General features: G+C 45.1%; 2 protein-coding genes across 4 annotated transcripts in view; one reads left to right on the top strand and one right to left on the bottom strand.

Annotated features, from left to right (window-relative positions):
* The window catches only part of cdc37 (cell division cycle 37 homolog), a 13,990-nt gene extending 6,539 nt beyond the window's left edge, over positions 1-7,451 (top strand). For 2 of the 3 annotated variants that reach the window (XM_084097550.1, XM_084097552.1), the window contains exons 7-8: positions 16-87; positions 6,878-7,451. In XM_084097550.1, coding sequence (XP_083953676.1) covers positions 16-87; positions 6,878-7,009 — 204 coding nt within the window. In that variant the 3' untranslated portion in view covers positions 7,010-7,451. The remainder of the gene's footprint in view (positions 1-15; positions 88-6,877) is intronic. The other variant, XM_084097551.1, reaches the window with a different exon arrangement.
* A 6,080-nt stretch (positions 7,452-13,531) lies between these two features.
* ears2 (glutamyl-tRNA synthetase 2, mitochondrial) overlaps positions 13,532-19,561 on the bottom strand; it is a 31,976-nt gene continuing 25,946 nt past the window's right edge. The window contains exons 5-9 of the mRNA XM_084097494.1: positions 17,552-17,660; positions 15,730-15,883; positions 15,121-15,251; positions 14,904-15,036; positions 13,532-13,665 (exon numbers count right to left, since the gene is read on the bottom strand). Of these exons, the coding sequence (XP_083953620.1) occupies positions 13,582-13,665; positions 14,904-15,036; positions 15,121-15,251; positions 15,730-15,883; positions 17,552-17,660 (611 nt within the window). The 3' untranslated portion in view covers positions 13,532-13,581. The remainder of the gene's footprint in view (positions 13,666-14,903; positions 15,037-15,120; positions 15,252-15,729; positions 15,884-17,551; positions 17,661-19,561) is intronic.

Here is a 19,561-nt window from a genome sequence, read left to right as displayed (position 1 = left end):
TCTTCATCTCCACAGGAAATGCAGAAATGCTTTGATGATAAAGACATTCAGATGCTTCAGGACGCCATCAGCAAGATGGACCCCACGGTCAGTGTAGCAGGGTAGCAGTCTGAGCAGGGTTGGCAGATGTACTGGTACTTGGCGGTGTTGTGAGAGTGTGTGACAGTGTTACGATTGTGACTAATGTGAGTGTGACGGTTTTGCGAGTGTGATTAGTGTGAGTGTGACTGTGATTGTACTGTGTCTGACTAGTGTGAGTGTGACTAGTGTGAGTGTGACTAGTGTGAGTGTGACTAGTGTGAGTGTGACTGTAGTGTGAGTGTGACTAGTGTGAGTGTGACTAGTGTGAGTGTGACTAGTGTGAGTGTGACTAGTGTGAGTGTGACTAGTGTGAGTGTGACTAGTGTGAGTGTGACTGTAGTGCGAGTGTGACTAGTGAGTGTGACAGTGTTACGATTGTGACTAGTGTGAGTGTGATGGTTTTGCGAGTGTGATTAGTGTTAGTTTGACTAGTGTGAGTGTGACTAGTGCGAGTGTGACTAGTGAGTGTGACAGTGTTACGATTGTGACTAGTGTGAGTGTGATGGTGTTGTAGTGCAAGTGTGACTAGTGTGAGTGTGACTATAGTGCAAGTGTGATTGTACTGTGAGTATGACTGTAGTGCGAGTGTGACTGTAGTGCGACTAGTGTGAGTTTGACGGTGTTACGAGTGTGATGGTGTTGCGAGTGTGACGGTGTTGTAGTGCAAGTGTGACTAGTGTGAGTGTGACTATAGTGCAAGTGTGATTGTACTGTGAGTATGACTAGTGCGAGTGTGACTGTAGTGTGACTAGTGCGAGTGTGATTGTAGTGCTAGTGTGACTTGTGTGACTGTACTGTGAGTGTGACTGTAGTGCGAGTGTGACTGTAGTGTGACTAGTGTGAGTTTGACGGTGTTACGAGTGTGATGGTGTTGCGAGTGTGACGGTGTTGTAGTGCAAGTGTGACTAGTGTGAGTGTGACTGTACTGTTTGTGTGACTAGTGTGAGCGTGACTAGTGTGAGCGTGACTAGTGTGAGCGTGACTAGTTTGAGCGTGACTAGTGTGAGCGTGAATAGTGTGAATGTGATGAGTGTGACTAGTGCGACTAGTGTGAGCGTGACTAGTGTGAGTGTGACTAGTATGAGTGTGACTGTAGATGCGAGTGTGACTAGTGTGAGTTTGACTGTAGTGTGAGTGTGAATAGTGTGAATGTGATTAGTGCGAGTGTGACTGTACTGTGTGTGACTGTACTGTGTGTGACTAGTGCGACTAGTGTGAGCGTGACTAGTGTGAGTGTGACTAGTGTGAGTGTGACTGTAGTGCGACTAGTGTGAGCGTGACTAGTGTGAGTTTGACTAGTGTGAGTGTGACTGTAGTGCAACTAGTGCGAGTGTGACTGTAGCAAGTGTGACTGTGGTGAGTGTGACTGTACTGCGAGCGTGACTGTACTGTGAGTTTGACTGTACTGTGTGTGACTGTGGTGAGTGTGACTGTACTGCGAGTGTGACTGTACTGTGTGTGACTGTGGTGAGTGTGACTGTACTGCGAGTGTGACTGTACTGTGTGTGACTACTGCGAGCGTGACTGTACTGTGAGCGTGACTGTACTGCGAGCGTGACTACTGCGAGTGTGACTGTACTGTGTGACTACTGCAAGCGTGACTACTGTGTGTGACTGTACTGTGTGTGACTGTACTGTGTGTGACTACTGTGTGTGACTGTACTGTGTGTGACTGTACTGCGAGTGTGACTGTACTGCGTGTGACTGTGGTGAGTGTGACTGTACTGCAAGCATGACTGTACTGTGTGTGACTGTACTGTGTGACTACTGCGAGTGTGACTGTACTGTGAGTGTGACTGTACTGTGTGTGACTGTACTGCGAGTGTGACTGTACTGTGTGTGACTGTACTGCGAGTGTGACTGTACTGTGTGTGACTGTACTGTGTGTGACTGTACTGCGAGCGTGACTACTGCGAGCGTGACTACTGCGAGTGTGACTGTACTGTGTGTGACTGTGGTGAGTGTGACTGTACTGCAAGCGTGACTGTACTGTGTGTGACTGTACTGTGTGTGACTGTACTGCAAGCGTGACTGTACTGCGAGTGTGACTGTACTGTGTGTGACTGTACTGTGTGTGACTGTACTGCAAGCGTGACTGTACTGTGAGTGTGACTGTACTGCGAGTGTGACTGTACTGTGTGTGACTGTACTGTGTGTGACTGTACTGCAAGCGTGACTGTACTGCGAGTGTGACTGTACTGTGTGTGACTGTACTGTGTGTGACTGTACTGTGTGTGACTGTACTGTGTGTGACTGTACTGCGAGTGTGACTGTACTGTGTGTGACTGTACTGTGTGTGACTGTACTGCGAGTGTGACTGTACTGTGTGTGACTGTACTGTGTGTGACTGTACTGCGAGTGTGACTGTACTGTGAGTGTGACTGTACTGTGTGACTGTACTGCGAGCGTGACTGTACTGTGTGTGTGACTGTACTGTGTGTGTGACTGTACTGCAAGCGTGACTACTGTGTGACTACTGCGAGCGTGACTGTACTGTGTGTGACTGTACTGCGAGCGTGACTGTACTGTGTTTGACTGTACTGTGTGACTACTGCGAGCGTGACTGTACTGTGAGTGACTGTACTGTGAGTGTGACTGTACTGCGAGCGTGACTGTACTGCGAGCGTGACTGTACTGTGTGTGACTGTACTGCGAGCGTGACTGTACTGCGAGCGTGACTGTACTGTGAGTGTGACTGTACTGTGAGTGTGACTGTAACTACTGTGAGTGTGACTGTACTGCGAGCGTGACTGTACTGTGAGTGTGACTGTACTGCGAGCGTGACTGTACTGTGTGTGACTGTACTGCGAGCGTGACTGTACTGCGAGCGTGACTGTACTGTGAGTGTGACTACTGTGTGTGACTGTACTGTGAGTGTGACTGTACTGCGAGCGTGACTGACTGTACTGCGAGCGTGACTGTACTGCGTGTGTGACTGTACTGCGAGTGACTGTACTGTGTGACTACTGCGAGCGTGACTACTGTGTGTGACTGTACTGTGTGACTACTGCGAGCGTGACTGTACTGTGTGTGACTGTACTGCGAGCGTGACTGTACTGTGACTACTGCGAGCGTGACTGTACTGTGAGCGTGACTGTACTGTGTGACTACTGCGAGTGTGACTGTACTGCGAGTGTGACTGTACTGTGTGACTGTACTGCGAGCGTGACTACTGCGAGCGTGACTACTGCGAGTGTGACTGTACTGTGAGTGTGACTGTACTGCGAGTGTGACTGTACTGCGAGTGTGACTGTACTGTGAGTGTGACTGTACTGCGAGTGTGACTGTACTGTGTGTGACTGTACTGTGTGTGACTGTACTGCGAGTGTGACTGTACTGTGTGTGACTGTACTGTGTGTGACTGTACTGCGAGTGTGACTGTACTGTGAGTGTGACTGTACTGTGTGACTGTACTGCGAGCGTGACTGTACTGTGTGTGTGACTGTACTGTGTGTGTGACTGTACTGCAAGCGTGACTACTGTGTGACTACTGCGAGCGTGACTGTACTGTGTGTGACTGTACTGCGAGCGTGACTGTACTGTGTTTGACTGTACTGTGTGACTACTGCGAGCGTGACTGTACTGTGAGTGACTGTACTGTGAGTGTGACTGTACTGCGAGCGTGACTGTACTGCGAGCGTGACTGTACTGTGTGTGACTGTACTGCGAGCGTGACTGTACTGCGAGCGTGACTGTACTGTGAGTGTGACTGTACTGTGAGTGTGACTGTAACTACTGTGAGTGTGACTGTACTGCGAGCGTGACTGTACTGTGAGTGTGACTGTACTGCGAGCGTGACTGTACTGTGTGTGACTGTACTGCGAGCGTGACTGTACTGCGAGCGTGACTGTACTGTGAGTGTGACTACTGTGTGTGACTGTACTGTGAGTGTGACTGTACTGCGAGCGTGACTGACTGTACTGCGAGCGTGACTGTACTGCGTGTGTGACTGTACTGCGAGTGACTGTACTGTGTGACTACTGCGAGCGTGACTACTGTGTGTGACTGTACTGTGTGACTACTGCGAGCGTGACTGTACTGTGTGTGACTGTACTGCGAGCGTGACTGTACTGTGACTACTGCGAGCGTGACTGTACTGTGAGCGTGACTGTACTGTGTGACTACTGCGAGTGTGACTGTACTGCGAGTGTGACTGTACTGTGTGACTGTACTGCGAGCGTGACTACTGCGAGCGTGACTACTGCGAGTGTGACTGTACTGTGAGTGTGACTGTACTGCGAGTGTGACTGTACTGCGAGTGTGACTGTACTGTGAGTGTGACTGTACTGCGAGTGTGACTGTACTGTGTGTGACTGTACTGCGAGCGTGACTGTACTGTGTGTGTGACTGTACTGCGAGCGTGACTACTGTGTGTGTGTGACTGTACTGTGTGTGACTGTACTGTGTGTGTGTGACTGTACTGCGAGCGTGACTGTACTGTGTGTGTGTGACTGTACTGCGAGCGTGACTGTACTGTGTGTGACTGTACTGCGAGCGTGACTGTACTGTGTGTGACTGTACTGCGAGCGTGACTACTGCGAGCGTGACTGTACTGTGTGTGACTGTACTGCGAGCGTGACTACTGTGTGTGTGACTGTACTGTGTGTGTGTGACTGTACTGTGTGTGACTGTACTGTGTGTGACTGTACTGCGAGTGTGACTACTGTGTGTGACTGTACTGTGTGTGACTGTACTGCGAGCGTGACTGTACTGCGAGTGTGACTGTACTGTGTGTTACTGTACTGTGAGCGTGACTGTACTTTGTGTGACTGGACTGTGTGTGACTGTACTGCGAGTGTCACCAGTGCGACTGTACTGTGTGTGACTGTACTGTGTGTGACTGTACTGTGTGTGACTGTACTGTGTGTGACTGGACTGTGTGTGACTGGACTGTGTGTGACTGGACTGTGTGTGACTGTACTGCGAGTGTGACCAGTGTGACTGCACTGTGTGTGACTGTACTGCGAGTGTGACCAGTGTGACTGTACTGCGAGTGTGACTGCACTGTGTGTGTGACCAGTGTGACTGTACTGTGAGTGTGACTGTACCTGTATTTTGAGTGTGACTAGTGTGAGGGTGACGGTGTTACGAGTGTGACGTGTTACGAGTGTGACAGTGTTTTGAGTGTGACGGTGTTGCGAGTGTGACAGTCTGTGAGCGTGACGGTGTTGCGAGTGTGACGTGTTGAGAATGTGACGGTGTTTTGAGTGTGACAGTGTTACGTGTGTTACGAGTGTGACAGTCTGCGAGCGTGACGTGTTGCGAGTGTGACGGTGTTGCGAGTGTGATGTGTTGAGAATGTGACAGTGTTTTGAGTGTGACGGTGTTATGTGTGTTATGAGTGTGACTAGCATGTGTGACGGAGTTGCGAGTGTGACAGTCTTTGTTGTGTTACGAGTGTGACGGTGTTACGAGTGTGACGGTGTTACGATTGTGACGTGTTGAGAATGTGACGGTGTTACGAGTGTGACTAGCGAGTGTGACGGAGTTGCGAGTGTGACAGTCTGCGAGAGTGACTGTTGCGATTAACGGTAGGGCTGTGCAATTAATTGAATTTCGATATCGATTTCGATTTTTGCTCCCAACGATCACCAAAATAGTATAATCGAGTAAAAACGATTATTTTGCCATGTTCCGTTATGAAAGAACGCTCTTTGTCTTGTGTTCTGAATGACGCGCGCACGCGCACATCCGCCCCTCCCGATGCCATAAACTCTCTCAGCTTGAATGTTTAAACTGATAAAACTTAAAAAGAAGTGAAAATGATCAACTTTAGTTACGATGCAATGCTGGCCCGATTGTACAAGTGGCAATTCCGTCATGTCCTGACTCCTAAACGCGAATGTGTAGTTTCGACGCTTGCCTTGTCCAGCGCATTTTGAGAGAGAGAGAGAAGACGCAGCACGCAGCACGCTGAACACTCACGCGGTTTGTGAAATTGCGTCTTGGAGAAAGTTTTAAAATTATTGATTTGATTTTATAATCTGTGTGGATTTATTTAGGCTACTCATACAATCTACATGCTAAAGTGAATCAATGTTTGCGGGGGAATTTCCTGCATTATAAGTGGTAGACCTGCGGGAATTATTAAAATACTCATTGAAGTATTATCTGTTATATATTATTTATTTTAATATTTCAAAAAGTACAATCAATGTTCAAATTTCGATTTTTTTAAGAATTGTTGAAAGGTGTCTTCGGTAACACTTTACAATAAGGTTCATTAATTAGCATTATTTAACTACCTTTGTTAAGATTAACTAATAATGAACAATACTTCTACAGCATTTACTAATCTTAGTTAATATTAATTTCACCATTTACTAATACGTTATTAAAATGAAAGGTTGTATTTGTTAACATTAGTTAATGCACTGTAAACTAACATGAACAAACAATGAACAGCTGTATTTTTATTAACTAGCATTAAAAAAGATTAATAAATACTGTAACAAATGTATTTCTCATTGTTAGTTCATGTTAGTTAATACATTAACTAATGTTAACTAATTAACATTATTGTAAAGTGTTACCATGTCTTTTTAATAAATGCAACACGTTCTCAAAGTCATGTGAAATAATCGTGTTACATAATCGTGATTTCAATACTGACCAAAATAATCGTGATTATGATTTTTTCCATAATCGAGCAGCCCTAATTAACGGTGTTACGAGTGTGACAATGTTGCGAGTGTGACGGTGTTGCGAGTGTGACGGTGTTGCGAGTGTGACGGTGGCATGGCTTGATGGCGTGCGAACATGAATGAACATCTCCCGTCTGATGTTCATCTTGCAGGAGGCTAAACTCCACATGAAGCGCTGCATCGACTCGGGATTGTGGGTACCGAACTCACGTGTGGATGAAGAGGGAGATAAAGATGAAGCCGACGACCCGCAGTATGAGGAAGTGAAGAAAGAAGATCAGTGATCGGACCCCACACACACACACACACACACACACACACACACACACACACACACACACACACACACACACACACACACACACACACACACCGAAGGCCAAAGCAGATTCCAGTTTGACCCTCACCGATCAGAGGCTGATGGGTCACGATCCTGACACATGCAGTGTCTCTCCTCTTCCTCTGTTCTGTCACTGTTGTTTTATTTATGCAGCGTTTGTTTGGCATGTAGCGTGAGGCGATTCAATTTCAGCGCTACCGTCTCTTCTTACTCCGTTTCCCACAGACGTTTAACATGAATGAATGTGCAGAAATCTGCAGTATTAGACGCTCCAGATGAAAACTATTAATGAACTGGTTTAGTCTGGTTTTGTCTCTTTTAGTTCAGATCGCTCTGTTTGTGCTGATGCTTAGTTTGTCAGAATAAAATCGTGGACTGATGGGCAATCTGTGTCTGAGTGTCTTTCTGAATGTGATTGTAACACGTTTATCTGTATTTGTGCAGCTGGGGCAACAGTAATGATGCCATTATCACAGTTTTAATGAGATAACGGAAGAAACGTGTCAGTTTTCAACTCTTTCCCTGATGGAATTTTCTGACGTTGTGTTTTCACTGTTATAAAGGAAGGTGTGCTATTGCACATCTTATGAAAGAGTACTGAATCTCCAGATCGAAACACAGATGAAGAAGCAGGAACAAGTGATATAAACATTGCTTATACATGTTGTAGTCTTTGAAAAAAAAAAAAAAAAAAAAAAGCTTTTTGTTCAAAATGTTTCTTAAACTAACCCACATTCAATTGTATAAAAGAAGAATGTATGAAGCTAGAATATTTTTTTTGTTTAGAAGCAGAGGCCCTGTTCTTTATTTGGATATTTTGCATGTTCAGTTATCCATGTCACAAAATATTTGGGGGGTCATGAAAGTTTTGTGAAAATGTTAAAAAAAATGCTGTTAAAATCTGGTTCCAACATGCTTCAGAACCAAATGATTATGTATAATTGATACATGATGTACAATAGATTCACAGACAGCTGAAATCTTAGTTATTGAAGAACCTTTTTTTACTGGTATTACAAGACGTGCCTTTCTGAATTTGCCTCACGCTTGTCTGCTATTGTAAGGACACTTGATTAAATAATTTGTGAGCATCTGCAGTGTTTCCAAGAATAGCAAGAATTACATGATTAAACGCACACACGAATACTCAATTACATAACGTGAAGAAGCATGCCAACGTCTGTTTCTTAAGCAGAACTGAAGCCGCCTCTGATGCAGCTTTAGTAAGTGTTTCAAAAGCCTCTCTTAAAGGTGAGCAGCTCTTTCCTTCATTAATGTATCTGCATCATTAAGTAAACAGTCAGATCAATGTTGTTTCTTATAAGATCACGAGTCTCGCTTAAACCAGTGACAATTGTCGAGTTATTTCAATATCACTGAGATACTACTATAGGTTTTTCTGTTGTATTTTTGCTATGTTATTAGTTATGTATTAATTTAGTTAATTCACAGACAGCTGTGTCTCATTGGTTCGATTGATGGTCTGATGATCGATTGCTCAGTCTGCCTCGCTGCCTGCTGTGAGTGTGTTTGCTTCGGTGCTGTAAGCTTCGTTTAAGCCTCGTATTTCTTAGTTTTTAAGCATCATTTACTACAATTTCTAGTTGTTTATACTACTAAAATACATCTTTACCCAACATCTCAGATTAACCTGACATCGCTAGCTTCCGTTACTACTAGCACAACACGCTAGTAATTCGCTAGCCTGTTAACGCGCCACCCGTGCGCTCAGCTATTTTTATTTATTTATTTTTCTCTCGAGCGCTCGCGCCTTTGAGTTCATAAAAAGCTCAGGTGAGTAAGAATCAGTCAACAAACACGGTGAGTAATGTCTTGTCCTGTTATTGTCACCTGCACTTCATGTCACATGTTTAGCATAGTCTTCTCTGTTGGCAATATAGGATTTATATGTGATAAATGTAAGGAGACAGTTAGGCTGACAGAGAAGATTTCAGAACTAGAGACACGCATCCAAACTTTAATTGAGGATAGTAAGAGTGCTAGAGCTTTAGATACTGCTTTGGATGCGCCTAGCATAGTGAACTCTTTACATGAGTCGGTTCCGGCTGAAGTAGAGCCTGTGCAGCCGGGCAAATGGGTGACAGTGAGGGATCGCTCTAGTCGCGGATCTAAAAACCACTCTTCCGTTCCGATTACCATAACAAATCGATTTGCCCCGCTCAGTGAAACACCCACTGAGAATGATTGTGCCCTAGTTATTGGCGATTCTATTACACGGAACGTGAAAATAGAGACACCAACCACCATAGTCACATGTTTGCCGGGAGCCAGAGCGCCTGACATCAAAGCAAATTTAAAAGTGCTGGCTAATGCTAATCGTAAATTCTCTAAGATCATTATTCATGTCGGCACTAATGATGTTCGACTCCGCCAGTCGGAGATCACCAAAATTAATATTAAAGAGGTGTGTGAACTCGCAAGTACGACGTCAGGCACTGTAATCTGCTCTGGCCCCCTTCCTGTTCGCAGGAGTGATGAGATAGTTAGTAGATTGTGTTCTCTTAACGGCTGGCTGTCTAAGTGGTGTCCGCAAAATAATATAGAATTTATAGACAATTGGAAAAGTTTTTGGGGCAGACCTGACCTGTTGAAAAGAGATGGTATTCATCCCTCCTGGGATGGTGCTGCTCTTCTCTCTAGTAATATGGCACATAGTCTTAGAGCTCAAACATGACAATCTGGGGCTCAGGTCAGAAAGCAGACAGACTGGCTAAACCGACCGTCTGCTAGCGGCCTCGCGTCACCAAGGTCAGATAAATCCCATCACATAGAGCCTCTTTCACCTAGCTATCATCATATAGAGGCTGTGTCTGTTCCCCGAACTTGGAAATCCAAAAAGCGTCCAAACCCATCTAAGGTTAAAAATTTAATTGATGTTCAACAAATAAAAAACAGCTATAATACAGATGAGCAAATGCTAAAGCTTGGGTTGCTGAATATTCGATGGCTTACTTCAAAAGCACCCGCTGTTAATGATATGATTTCAGATAATAACCTAGATGTGCTGTGTTTGACAGAAACCTGGCTAAAACCAAACGATTACATTACTTTAAATGAGTCCAACCTGCAAGATTACTGTTATAAACATGAACCTCGTCTGAAACGCAAAGGGGGAGGAGTTGCTGTAATTTATAGTAATAGTTTCAAAACCACTAAGAAATCAAGTTTTAAATATAATTCTTTTGAAGCATTGGTGCTTAATGTAAAAATATATAGTATAAACGATAAATCACGTTTGAGATTTGTGCTGGCTACTGTATACAGGCCACCAGGGCACCATAAAGACTTTATCAAAGAATTTGCAGACTTTCTATCAGAATTAATATTGACTGCAGATAAAGTACTAATTGTTGGTGATTTTAATATACACATCGATAATGAAAAAGATGCATTGGGATTGGCATTTAAAGACATTGTAAACTCAACTGGAGTTAGACAACACGTGTCAGGACCTACTCATCGTTGTAATCATACTCTAGATCTAATATTATCACATGGAATAGATGTTGATGCCGTTGAAATTCTGCAGCAGAGCGATGACATCTCAGATCATTATCTAGTCTCGTGTAAATTACATTTAGCCAAGGCTGCAAAGCCGACTCCGTGTTATAAATATGTTAGAACTATCACTTATGCCACTAAAGATTGCTTTATTAATAATCTTCCTGATCAGTTTCATCATCTCAGCATCCCAGATAGCTTAGAAGAACTTGATATTGCAACAGAAACTTTTAACTCTCTCTTTTCCAGCACTTTAGACACAGTTGCTCCGTTGCGCTTAAAGAAGATTAAGGAAAATAGTCCAACGCCGTGGTACAACGAGCACACTCGGCCCTTAAGAGAGCAGCCAGAGAGATGGAGCGCAACTGGAAGAAAACAAAACTAGAGGTATTTCGCATTTTATGGAAGGAGAGCCCGATTACTCACAGAGAGGCCTTAAAAGTTGCTAGATCTGCTTATTTTTCAACCCTATTAGAAGAAAATAAACATAATCCTAGGTATTTATTTGAAACGGTGACTAAACTAACGAATAATAAAGCTTCAAGCCCAGAAGTTTCCAAGCAACACAGCAGTAATGATTTTATGAACTTCTTCACTTATAAGATTGATAATATCAGGGACAAAATTATAACTATGCAACCGTCCACTACAGTATCGCATCAGACAGTGCATTGTAGTCTCCCTGAGGAAAAATTTGATTCATTTATTGCTATAGGAGAGGAAGAATTTACTAAACTCGTTAAATCATCTAAATCGACAACATGTATGTTAGACCCTATACCGACTAAGCTACTGAAAGAGATGCTTCCAGAGGTCATAGATCCTCTTCTTAATATCATTAATTCATCTTTGTCTCTAGGATACGTACCAAAAAACTTTAAGCTGGCTATGATTAAACCGCTTGTTAAAAAAACACAACTTGATCCTACAGAATTAGTCAATTACAGGCCGATCTCGAATCTACCTTTACTGTCAAAGATACTAGAAAAGGCGGTATCCTCACAACTGTGTTCCTTTCTTGAAAGAAATGATATCTGTGAGGATTTCCAGTCCGGATTTAGACCGTACCATAGTACCGAGACTGCTCTCGTTAGAGTCACAAATGATTTGCTCTTATCATCCGATCGTGGTTGTGTCTCTCTATTAGTGTTACTCGATCTTAGTGCTGCATTTTACACTATCGACCACAACATTCTTTTAAATAGACTCGAACATTATGTTGGCATTAGTGGAATTGCACTAGCATGGTTTAAATCACACTTATCTGCCTGTTATCAGTTTGTAGCAGTAAATGAAGAGATGTCTCATCGATCACAAGTTCAGTATGGCGTACCACAAGGCTCAGTACTAGGACCGCTGCTGTTCACTCTGTACATGCTACCCTTAGGAGATATCATTAGGAAACATGTAATTAGCTTTCACTGTTATGCCGACGATACTCAGCTGTATATTTCTTCAAAACCTAACGAAACAGGAACCTGTGTGTGTGTGTGTGTGTGGGTGTGCTCTTTGATACCAATCTTTCATTTGAAAGTCACGTGTCTAGTATCTGTAAAACCGCATTTTTCCATCTTAAAAATATATCTAAATTACGCCATATGCTCTCATTGACAAATGCGGAACAATTAGTTCATGCGTTCATGACCTCAAGGCTAGATTATTGTAATGCTCTACTGGGTGGTTGCCTTAATAAACAAACTACAGCTGGTCCAAAACGCAGCAGCTCGAGTTCTTACCAGAACCAGGAAGTATGACCATATTAGCCCAGTTCTGTCAACACTGCACTGGCTCCTTATTAAACATCCTATAAATGCTAAAATATTGCTGATTACTTTCAAAGCACTAAATGGTTTAGCTCCGCAGTACTTGAGCGAGCTCTTAAAGCATTATAGTCCCTCACGTCTATTGCGATCTCAAAATTCCGGCCAGTTGATAATACCTAGAATATCAGCATCGACTGCTGGCGGTAGATCCTTCTCCTATTTAGCACCAAAACTCTGGAACAGTCTTCCTACCATTGTCCGGGAAGCAGACACTCCCTGTCAGTTCAAAGCCAGATTAAAGACACATCTCTTTGACCTAGCATTCACATAACACATTATAGACTTCTATAGTTCAATGTTAGGCTGCATAGATTAGGTCAGCTGGAACCGGGAACACTTCCCATAAATCCTGATGTACTCGTTATATCATAAGAAGAATGGCATCTACGCTAATTTTAGTCTCTCTGTTTATCCCGAGGTTTACCGCAGTCCGCCGGATCCAGGCCGTATCCAGATCTGATGACGGACCTTCGCCTGGACCCGATGACAACGCTGTGCTGAAGTGCCAACTAGTCTCTCCCTATGGAGGAACCCTTTACCACTCTACAGATAAAGCGTTGTCGGGAAAATTCGTTTTGCGTTCCTACCCCAAAGCAACAAAATAAAATAAAATTCTGTATCAAAATTTATAAGGAAAGACCAGTACTTTGTTTAGGCTTGGTTTGTAGGGAATTACAAACCTGCGTATATTCAAACGCACATAACTATAGAACCAATTCTTAATGCGCATGTGAACGCCATCAGCCTTTCTCACAGGATCGCGTTTAAAGTCTGTGTAGAGAGAAGGGTGTCGTCTTAGCGGCCCCTAATTTAATAACAAATGATTGTTGCGACGGAAGCGAATCAATCAAAACTAACTTTAGCTGGAAAATAACTTTATTAAAGAACCGCTATAAAGCCAAAACAATCTCTGTTACCTTAAATTATACGTTTATCTCTGTAAAGCTGCTTTGAAACAATCTACATTGTTAAAAGCGCTATATAAATGAAGATGACTTGACTTAATTTAGTTTCAGTTAAATAAGAAATGTTTCCTTTGGCAGCTGTATCGACCAAAACCCAGACTGTAAGAAAGACTTCAACACAGCAAACATTCTGATCAAAAACACAGGAGCCAGAGATCAATATTTACATTTACTTTATTCAACACAGATTGAGTCATTGGTTCCAGTCAGAGTTCTAGAGCTTTCTGAAGACGAACACACACCTCCTGTTCACCCAGAGAAAGCATCATCTCCGCCACACTGGGACCCTTCTGCAGACAGAGAGGAATACTACGTGTTATTAATGGCATACTGCTGTGTGTGAGTGAGTATAGTGTGTTTGTGTGTATAGTGAGGGTGTGTGTGAGTATAGTGTGTTTGTGTGTATAGTGAAGGTGTGTGTGAGTATTGTGTGTGTTTGAGTGAGTGTGTGTGAATGTGAGTATAATGTGTGTGTGTGTGAGTATAGTGTGAGTGAATAAAGTGTGTCTGTGAGTGAGTATAGTAAGTGTGTGTATGAGTATAGTGAGTATAGTGTGTGTGTGTGTGAGTATAGTGAGTGTGTGTGTGTGAGTAAGTGTGTGAGTATAGTGAGTGTGTGTGAGTATAGTGAGAGTATAGTGAGTGTGTGTGTGTGTGAGTATAGTGAGCCTCACACCTGCTGTGCGCTCAGAGCCAGTCTCAGCACTCTCATCACACTGCTGTATTTGGTGTTCAGTATAGTGAGTGTGTGTGTGTGAGTAAGTGTGCGAGTATAGTGAGTGTGTGTGTGTGTGTGTGTGAGTATAGTGAGAGTATAGTGAGTGTGTGTGTGAGTATAGTGTGAGTATAGTGAGTGTGTGTGTGTGTGTGTGTGTGTGTGTGTGTGTGTGTGTGTGTGTGTGTGTGTGTGTGAGAGTGTGAGTATAGTGAGCCTCACACCTGCTGTGCGCTCAGGGCCAGTCTCAGCACTCTCATCACACTGCTGTATTTGGTGTTCAGTATAGTGTGTGTGTGTGTGTGTGTGTGTGTGTGTGTGAGTATAGTGAGTATAGTGTGTGTGTGTGTGAGTATAGTGAGTATAGTGTGTGTGTGTGTGTGTGAGTATAGTGAGTGTGTGTGTGTGAGTAAGTGTGTGAGTATAGTGAGTGTGTGTGAGTATAGTGAGAGTATAGTGAGTGTGTGTGTGTGTGAGTATAGTGAGCCTCACACCTGCTGTGCGCTCAGGGCCAGTCTCAGCACTCTCATCACACTGCTGTATTTGGTGTTCAGTATAGTGAGTGTGTGTGTGTGTGTGTGTGTGTGTGTGTGTGTGTGTGTGTGTGTGTGTGTGTGTGTGTGTGTGTGTGAGTATAGTGAGCCTCACACCTGCTGTGCGCTCAGGGCCAGTCTCAGCACTCTCATCACACTGCTGTATTTGGTGTTCAGTATAGTGTGTGTGTGTGAGTATAGTGAGTGTGTGTGTGTGTGTGTGTGTGTGTGTGTGTGTGTGTGTGTGTGTGTGTGTGTGTGAGTATAGTGAGCCTCACACCTGCTGTGCGCTCAGGGCCAGTCTCAGCACTCTCATCACACTGCTGTATCTGGTGTTCAGTCTGCTGGCTATCAGCTTCAGCTCACGGTTCAGTTGCTCTGTGGATGAGAACGAGCCGCCGGCTCCAACCAGCCTGAGCACAAACACACACATGCTAATAACACACACACACACACAGATATGTCAACACACTGATAACACATATGCGTATCCTCACTGTATAACGGCCGCTGCGATGTCGGCCGCCTCCACGCTCTCGTCCTTCAGCTGCCGACTCGAGACTCGCGGACGGATCCACAGGTAGGAGTACGACTGACCCAGCAGCTCCCGCAGAGAACAGACGTGACCCTGACACACAAACACACACGGGCAGATGTTCAGCACCACACACACACTATACTCACACACACACACTATACTCACACTCAGACACTCACTATACACTCTCTCTCTCACAAACACACAATACTCACTCAACCACTATACTAACACACGCTATTCACACACTCACTACACACACACACTCACTATACTCACACACATTAACTCACACACTCACTATACTCACTCAACCACTATACTAACACAAGCTATTCTCACACACTCACTACACACACACTATACTCGCACACAAGCACATACACTCACTATACTGACACACACACACTTACTATACTCTCACTCACATACACACACTCACTTTACTTTAACCCACACTCACTATACTCACACATACTCACTCTCACACACTATACTCACACATTCACTCACACTGACACACACACACACACACACACACACACACACACACACAGGTGTTGAGTACCTTGCGCAGCTGCAGGACTCTGTGTATGTAGTGCGGCTCCAGAACGGTGTGGTCGCTGATGTCAGAGCCGTGTGTGTGAAGCAGTCGCTGTCTCAGCTCGTCCTGCAGCTCCACACACGCGTGTTGATCCTCGATCCGGCGCTGCAGATGAACCCTGCGTCACACACACACACACACACACATCACTGGGGGGGGTAAAATCTTGCATCACAATAAATGTATTGTGATTGTCAAAACATTTTATTAACTAAACTAAATTGTATTAGGTTTAGTGACAACATGTTACAATATTTACATGGTACAATTTCTGGTAAGCTACGTTTTTTTATTATTGCTTGACACGAATTTCACGATTTCAATTCAATTCTTGTGATTTGATTTAATATTGACTCATTTGGATAAATATTAGGTACACAAGATAGGCGTTCATTTTTCTCAAGAAAAAAACAAACCTCACCTAATGCTGTAAACACACAGAGAGCCCTGTCAGCTGGCAGTATTATTCAAGGTTAAAAATAACTCAAATTAAATATAATGCATTTTTTATTATAATAACTTTATTTAATGATATAAGTAAAAATATAATAAATATGTAATGTTATAAATATAAATAATAAATATGTATTTAGCAGAATACTCTCTATAGCTCTTTTTGTCTAGCCAACTAACGTGCCATAGCCTATATTATGGTCATTAAATGGCTTTCCTGAGGTAAATGTGACATAATTGTTCTCCAGCTGTGTTACTGACCTCTTCTCGCTGATGAAAAACACTGATTGATCAATATTATGTATGAGGAATATACATAACGGTAAGTTGTACTGTATCTTTCAACAGTGTTCGTGTTCATTTACTATTAGCTAGTAGAGATGATCGGGTCACGTGCCGCTAGGGATCTGTCACGTCACATTATAAGCACCAAAACGGTATTTATTGTTTGAATTTCATAATAAAATGTACAGAATCTGAGAGCAGTGACCTGTAAGTAACCTGCTCTGTCCAGTCTGTCGGTCTAACCCTAACGGTCTAACCCTAACCCTGACGGTCTAACCCTAACCCTGACGGTCTAACCCTAACCCTGACGGTCTAACCCTAACCCTGACGGTCTAACCCTAACCCTGTAAGTAACCTGCTCTGTCTAGTCTGTCGGTCTAACCCTAACGGTCTAACCCTAACCCTAACCCTAACCCTAACCCTCTGACGGTCTAACCCTAACCCTGTAAGTAAGTAACCTGCTCTGTCTAGTCTGTCGGTCTAACCCTAACGGTCTAACCCTAACCCTAACGGTCTAACCCTAACCCTGACGGTCTAACCCTAACCCTGACGGTCTAACCCTAACCCTGTAAGTAACCTGCTCTGTCTAGTCTGTCGGTCTAACCCTAACGGTCTAACCCTAACCCTGACGGTCTAACCCTAACCCTGACGGTCTAACCCTAACCCTGTAAGTAAGTAACCTGCTCTGTCCAGTCTGTCGGTCTAACCCTGACGCTCTAACCCTAACCCTGACGGTCTAACCCTAACCCTGACGGTCTAACCCTAACCCTGTAAGTAAGTAACCTGCTCTGTCTAGTCTGTCGGTCTCCGTTTGCTCTTTGCTTCGCGATTCTTCTGTGCGTGAGGAAATGGATGTGTGGCGTGAGAGCGTGTGTCAGTCGCCGCGCGAGTCTCACGGTGAATGCGTGACAGTTGGCAGCCCTATACACACACACACACACACACTATACTCACTCAACCACTATACTAACACACGCTATTCTCACACACTCATTATAAAACTGTCAAACTGGACGTTAGACAGTTTTATTTAGGGGACAAAACAAACCTGTTGAACTCGTTGAGTTTGTCCAGATCCAGCAGAGCCGAGTGCGTTGTGATCTTCGAAATGTTAAACTCTTGGATTAATTCATCGAGACGTCGACCGATCCGATTACCTGCAGAAACAACAACATCTGATGATCTGTGTGTGTGTGTATTACTCTCACTCACTGCTGAGGCCTGAGCCGGCGTGTGTGACAAGGTCCAGCAGGCTGTGTGTGTGTGTGTGTGTGTCACTCACTGCTGAGGCCTGAGCTGGCCGGTGTGATGAGGTCCAGCAGGCTGTGTGTGTGTGTGTGTGTGTGTGTGTGTGTGTGTGTGTGTCACTCACTGCTGAAGCCTGAGCCGGCATGTGTGACGAGGTCCAGCAGGCTGTGTGTGTGTGTGTCTGTGTGTGTGTGTGTGTGTGTGTGTGACTCACTGCTGAAGCCTGAGCCGGCGTGTGTGTGTGTGTGTGTGTGTGTGTGTGTGTGTGTGTGTGTCACTCACTGCTGAGGCCTGAGCTGGCCGGTGTGATGAGGTCCAGCAGGCTGTGTGTGTGTGTGTGTGTGTGTGTGTGTGTGTGTGTGTGTCACTCACTGCTGAAGCCTGAGCCGGCGTGTGTGACGAGGTCCAGCAGGCTGTGTGTGTGTGTGTCTGTGTGTGTGTGTGTGTGTGTGACTCACTGCTGAAGCCTGAGCCGGCGTGTGTGTGTGTGTGTGTGTGTGTGTGTGTGTGTCACTCACTGCTGAAGCCTGAGCCGGCGTGTTTGACGAGGTCCAGCAGGCTGTGTGTGTGTGTGTCTGTGTGTGTGTGTGTGTGTGTGTCACTCACTGCTGAAGCCTGAGCCGGCGTGTGTGACGAGGTCCAGCAGGCTGTGTGTGTGTGTGTCTGTGTGTGTGTGTGTGTGTCTGTGTGTGTGTGTGTGTGTGTGTGTGACTCACTGCTGAAGCCTGAGCCGGCGTGTGTGTGTGTGTGTGTGTGTGTGTGTGTGTGTCACTCACTGCTGAAGCCTGAGCCGGCGTGTGTGACGAGGTCCAGCAGGCTGTGTGTGTGTGTGTGTCTGTGTGTGTGTGTGTGTGTGTGTGTGTGTGTCACTCACTGCTGAAGCCTGAGCCGGCATGTGTGACGAGGTCCAGCAGGCTGTGTGTGTGTGTGTCTGTGTGTGTGTGTGTGTGTGTGTGTGTCACTCACTGCTGAAGCCTGAGCCGGCGTGTGTGACGAGGTCCAGCAGGCTGTGTGTGTGTGTGTGTGACTCACTGCTGAAGCCTGAGCCGGCGTGTGTGTGTGTGTGTGTGTGTGTGTGTGTGTGTCACTCACTGCTGAAGCCTGAGCCGGCATGTGTGACGAGGTCCAGCAGGCTGTGTGTGTGTGTGTCTGTGTGTGTGTGTGTGTGTGTGTGTGTGTGTGTCACTCACTGCTGAAGCCTGAGCCGGCGTGTGTGACGAGGTCCAGCAGGCTGTGTGTGTGTGTGTGTGACTCACTGCTGAAGCCTGAGCCGGCGTGTGTGTGTGTGACTCACTGCTGAAGCCTGAGCCGGCGTGTGTGTGTGTGTGTGTGTGTGTGTGTCACTCACTGCTGAAGCCTGAGCCGGCGTGTGTGACGAGGTCCAGCAGGCTGTGTGTGTGTGTGTCTGTGTGTGTGTGTGTGTGTGTGTGTGTGTGTGTGTGTCACTCACTGCTGAAGCCTGAGCCGGCGTGTGTGACGAGGTCCAGCAGGCTGTGTGTGTGTGTGTGTGACTCACTGCTGAAGCCTGAGCCGGCGTGTGTGTGTGTGTGTGTGTGTGTCACTCACTGCTGAAGCCTGAGCCGGCGTGTGTGACGAGGTCCAGCAGGCTGTGTGTGTGTGTGTGTGTGTGTGTGTGACTCACTGCTGAAGCCTGAGCCGGCGTGTGTGTGTGTGTGTGTGTGTGTGTGTCACTCACTGCTGAAGCCTGAGCCGGCGTGTGTGACGAGGTCCAGCAGGCTGTGTGTGTGTGTGTGTGACTCACTGCTGAAGCCTGAGCCGGCGTGTGTGTGTGTGTGTGTGTGTGTGTGTG

Source organism: Abramis brama, assembly GCF_963993115.1.
Source record: "Abramis brama genome assembly, chromosome: 2".
In the NCBI taxonomy this organism is placed as follows: Eukaryota; Metazoa; Chordata; class Actinopteri; order Cypriniformes; family Leuciscidae; genus Abramis; species Abramis brama.
Note: the sequence above shows the minus strand (reverse complement) of the source record. Positions and strands in the feature narration are given on the sequence as shown.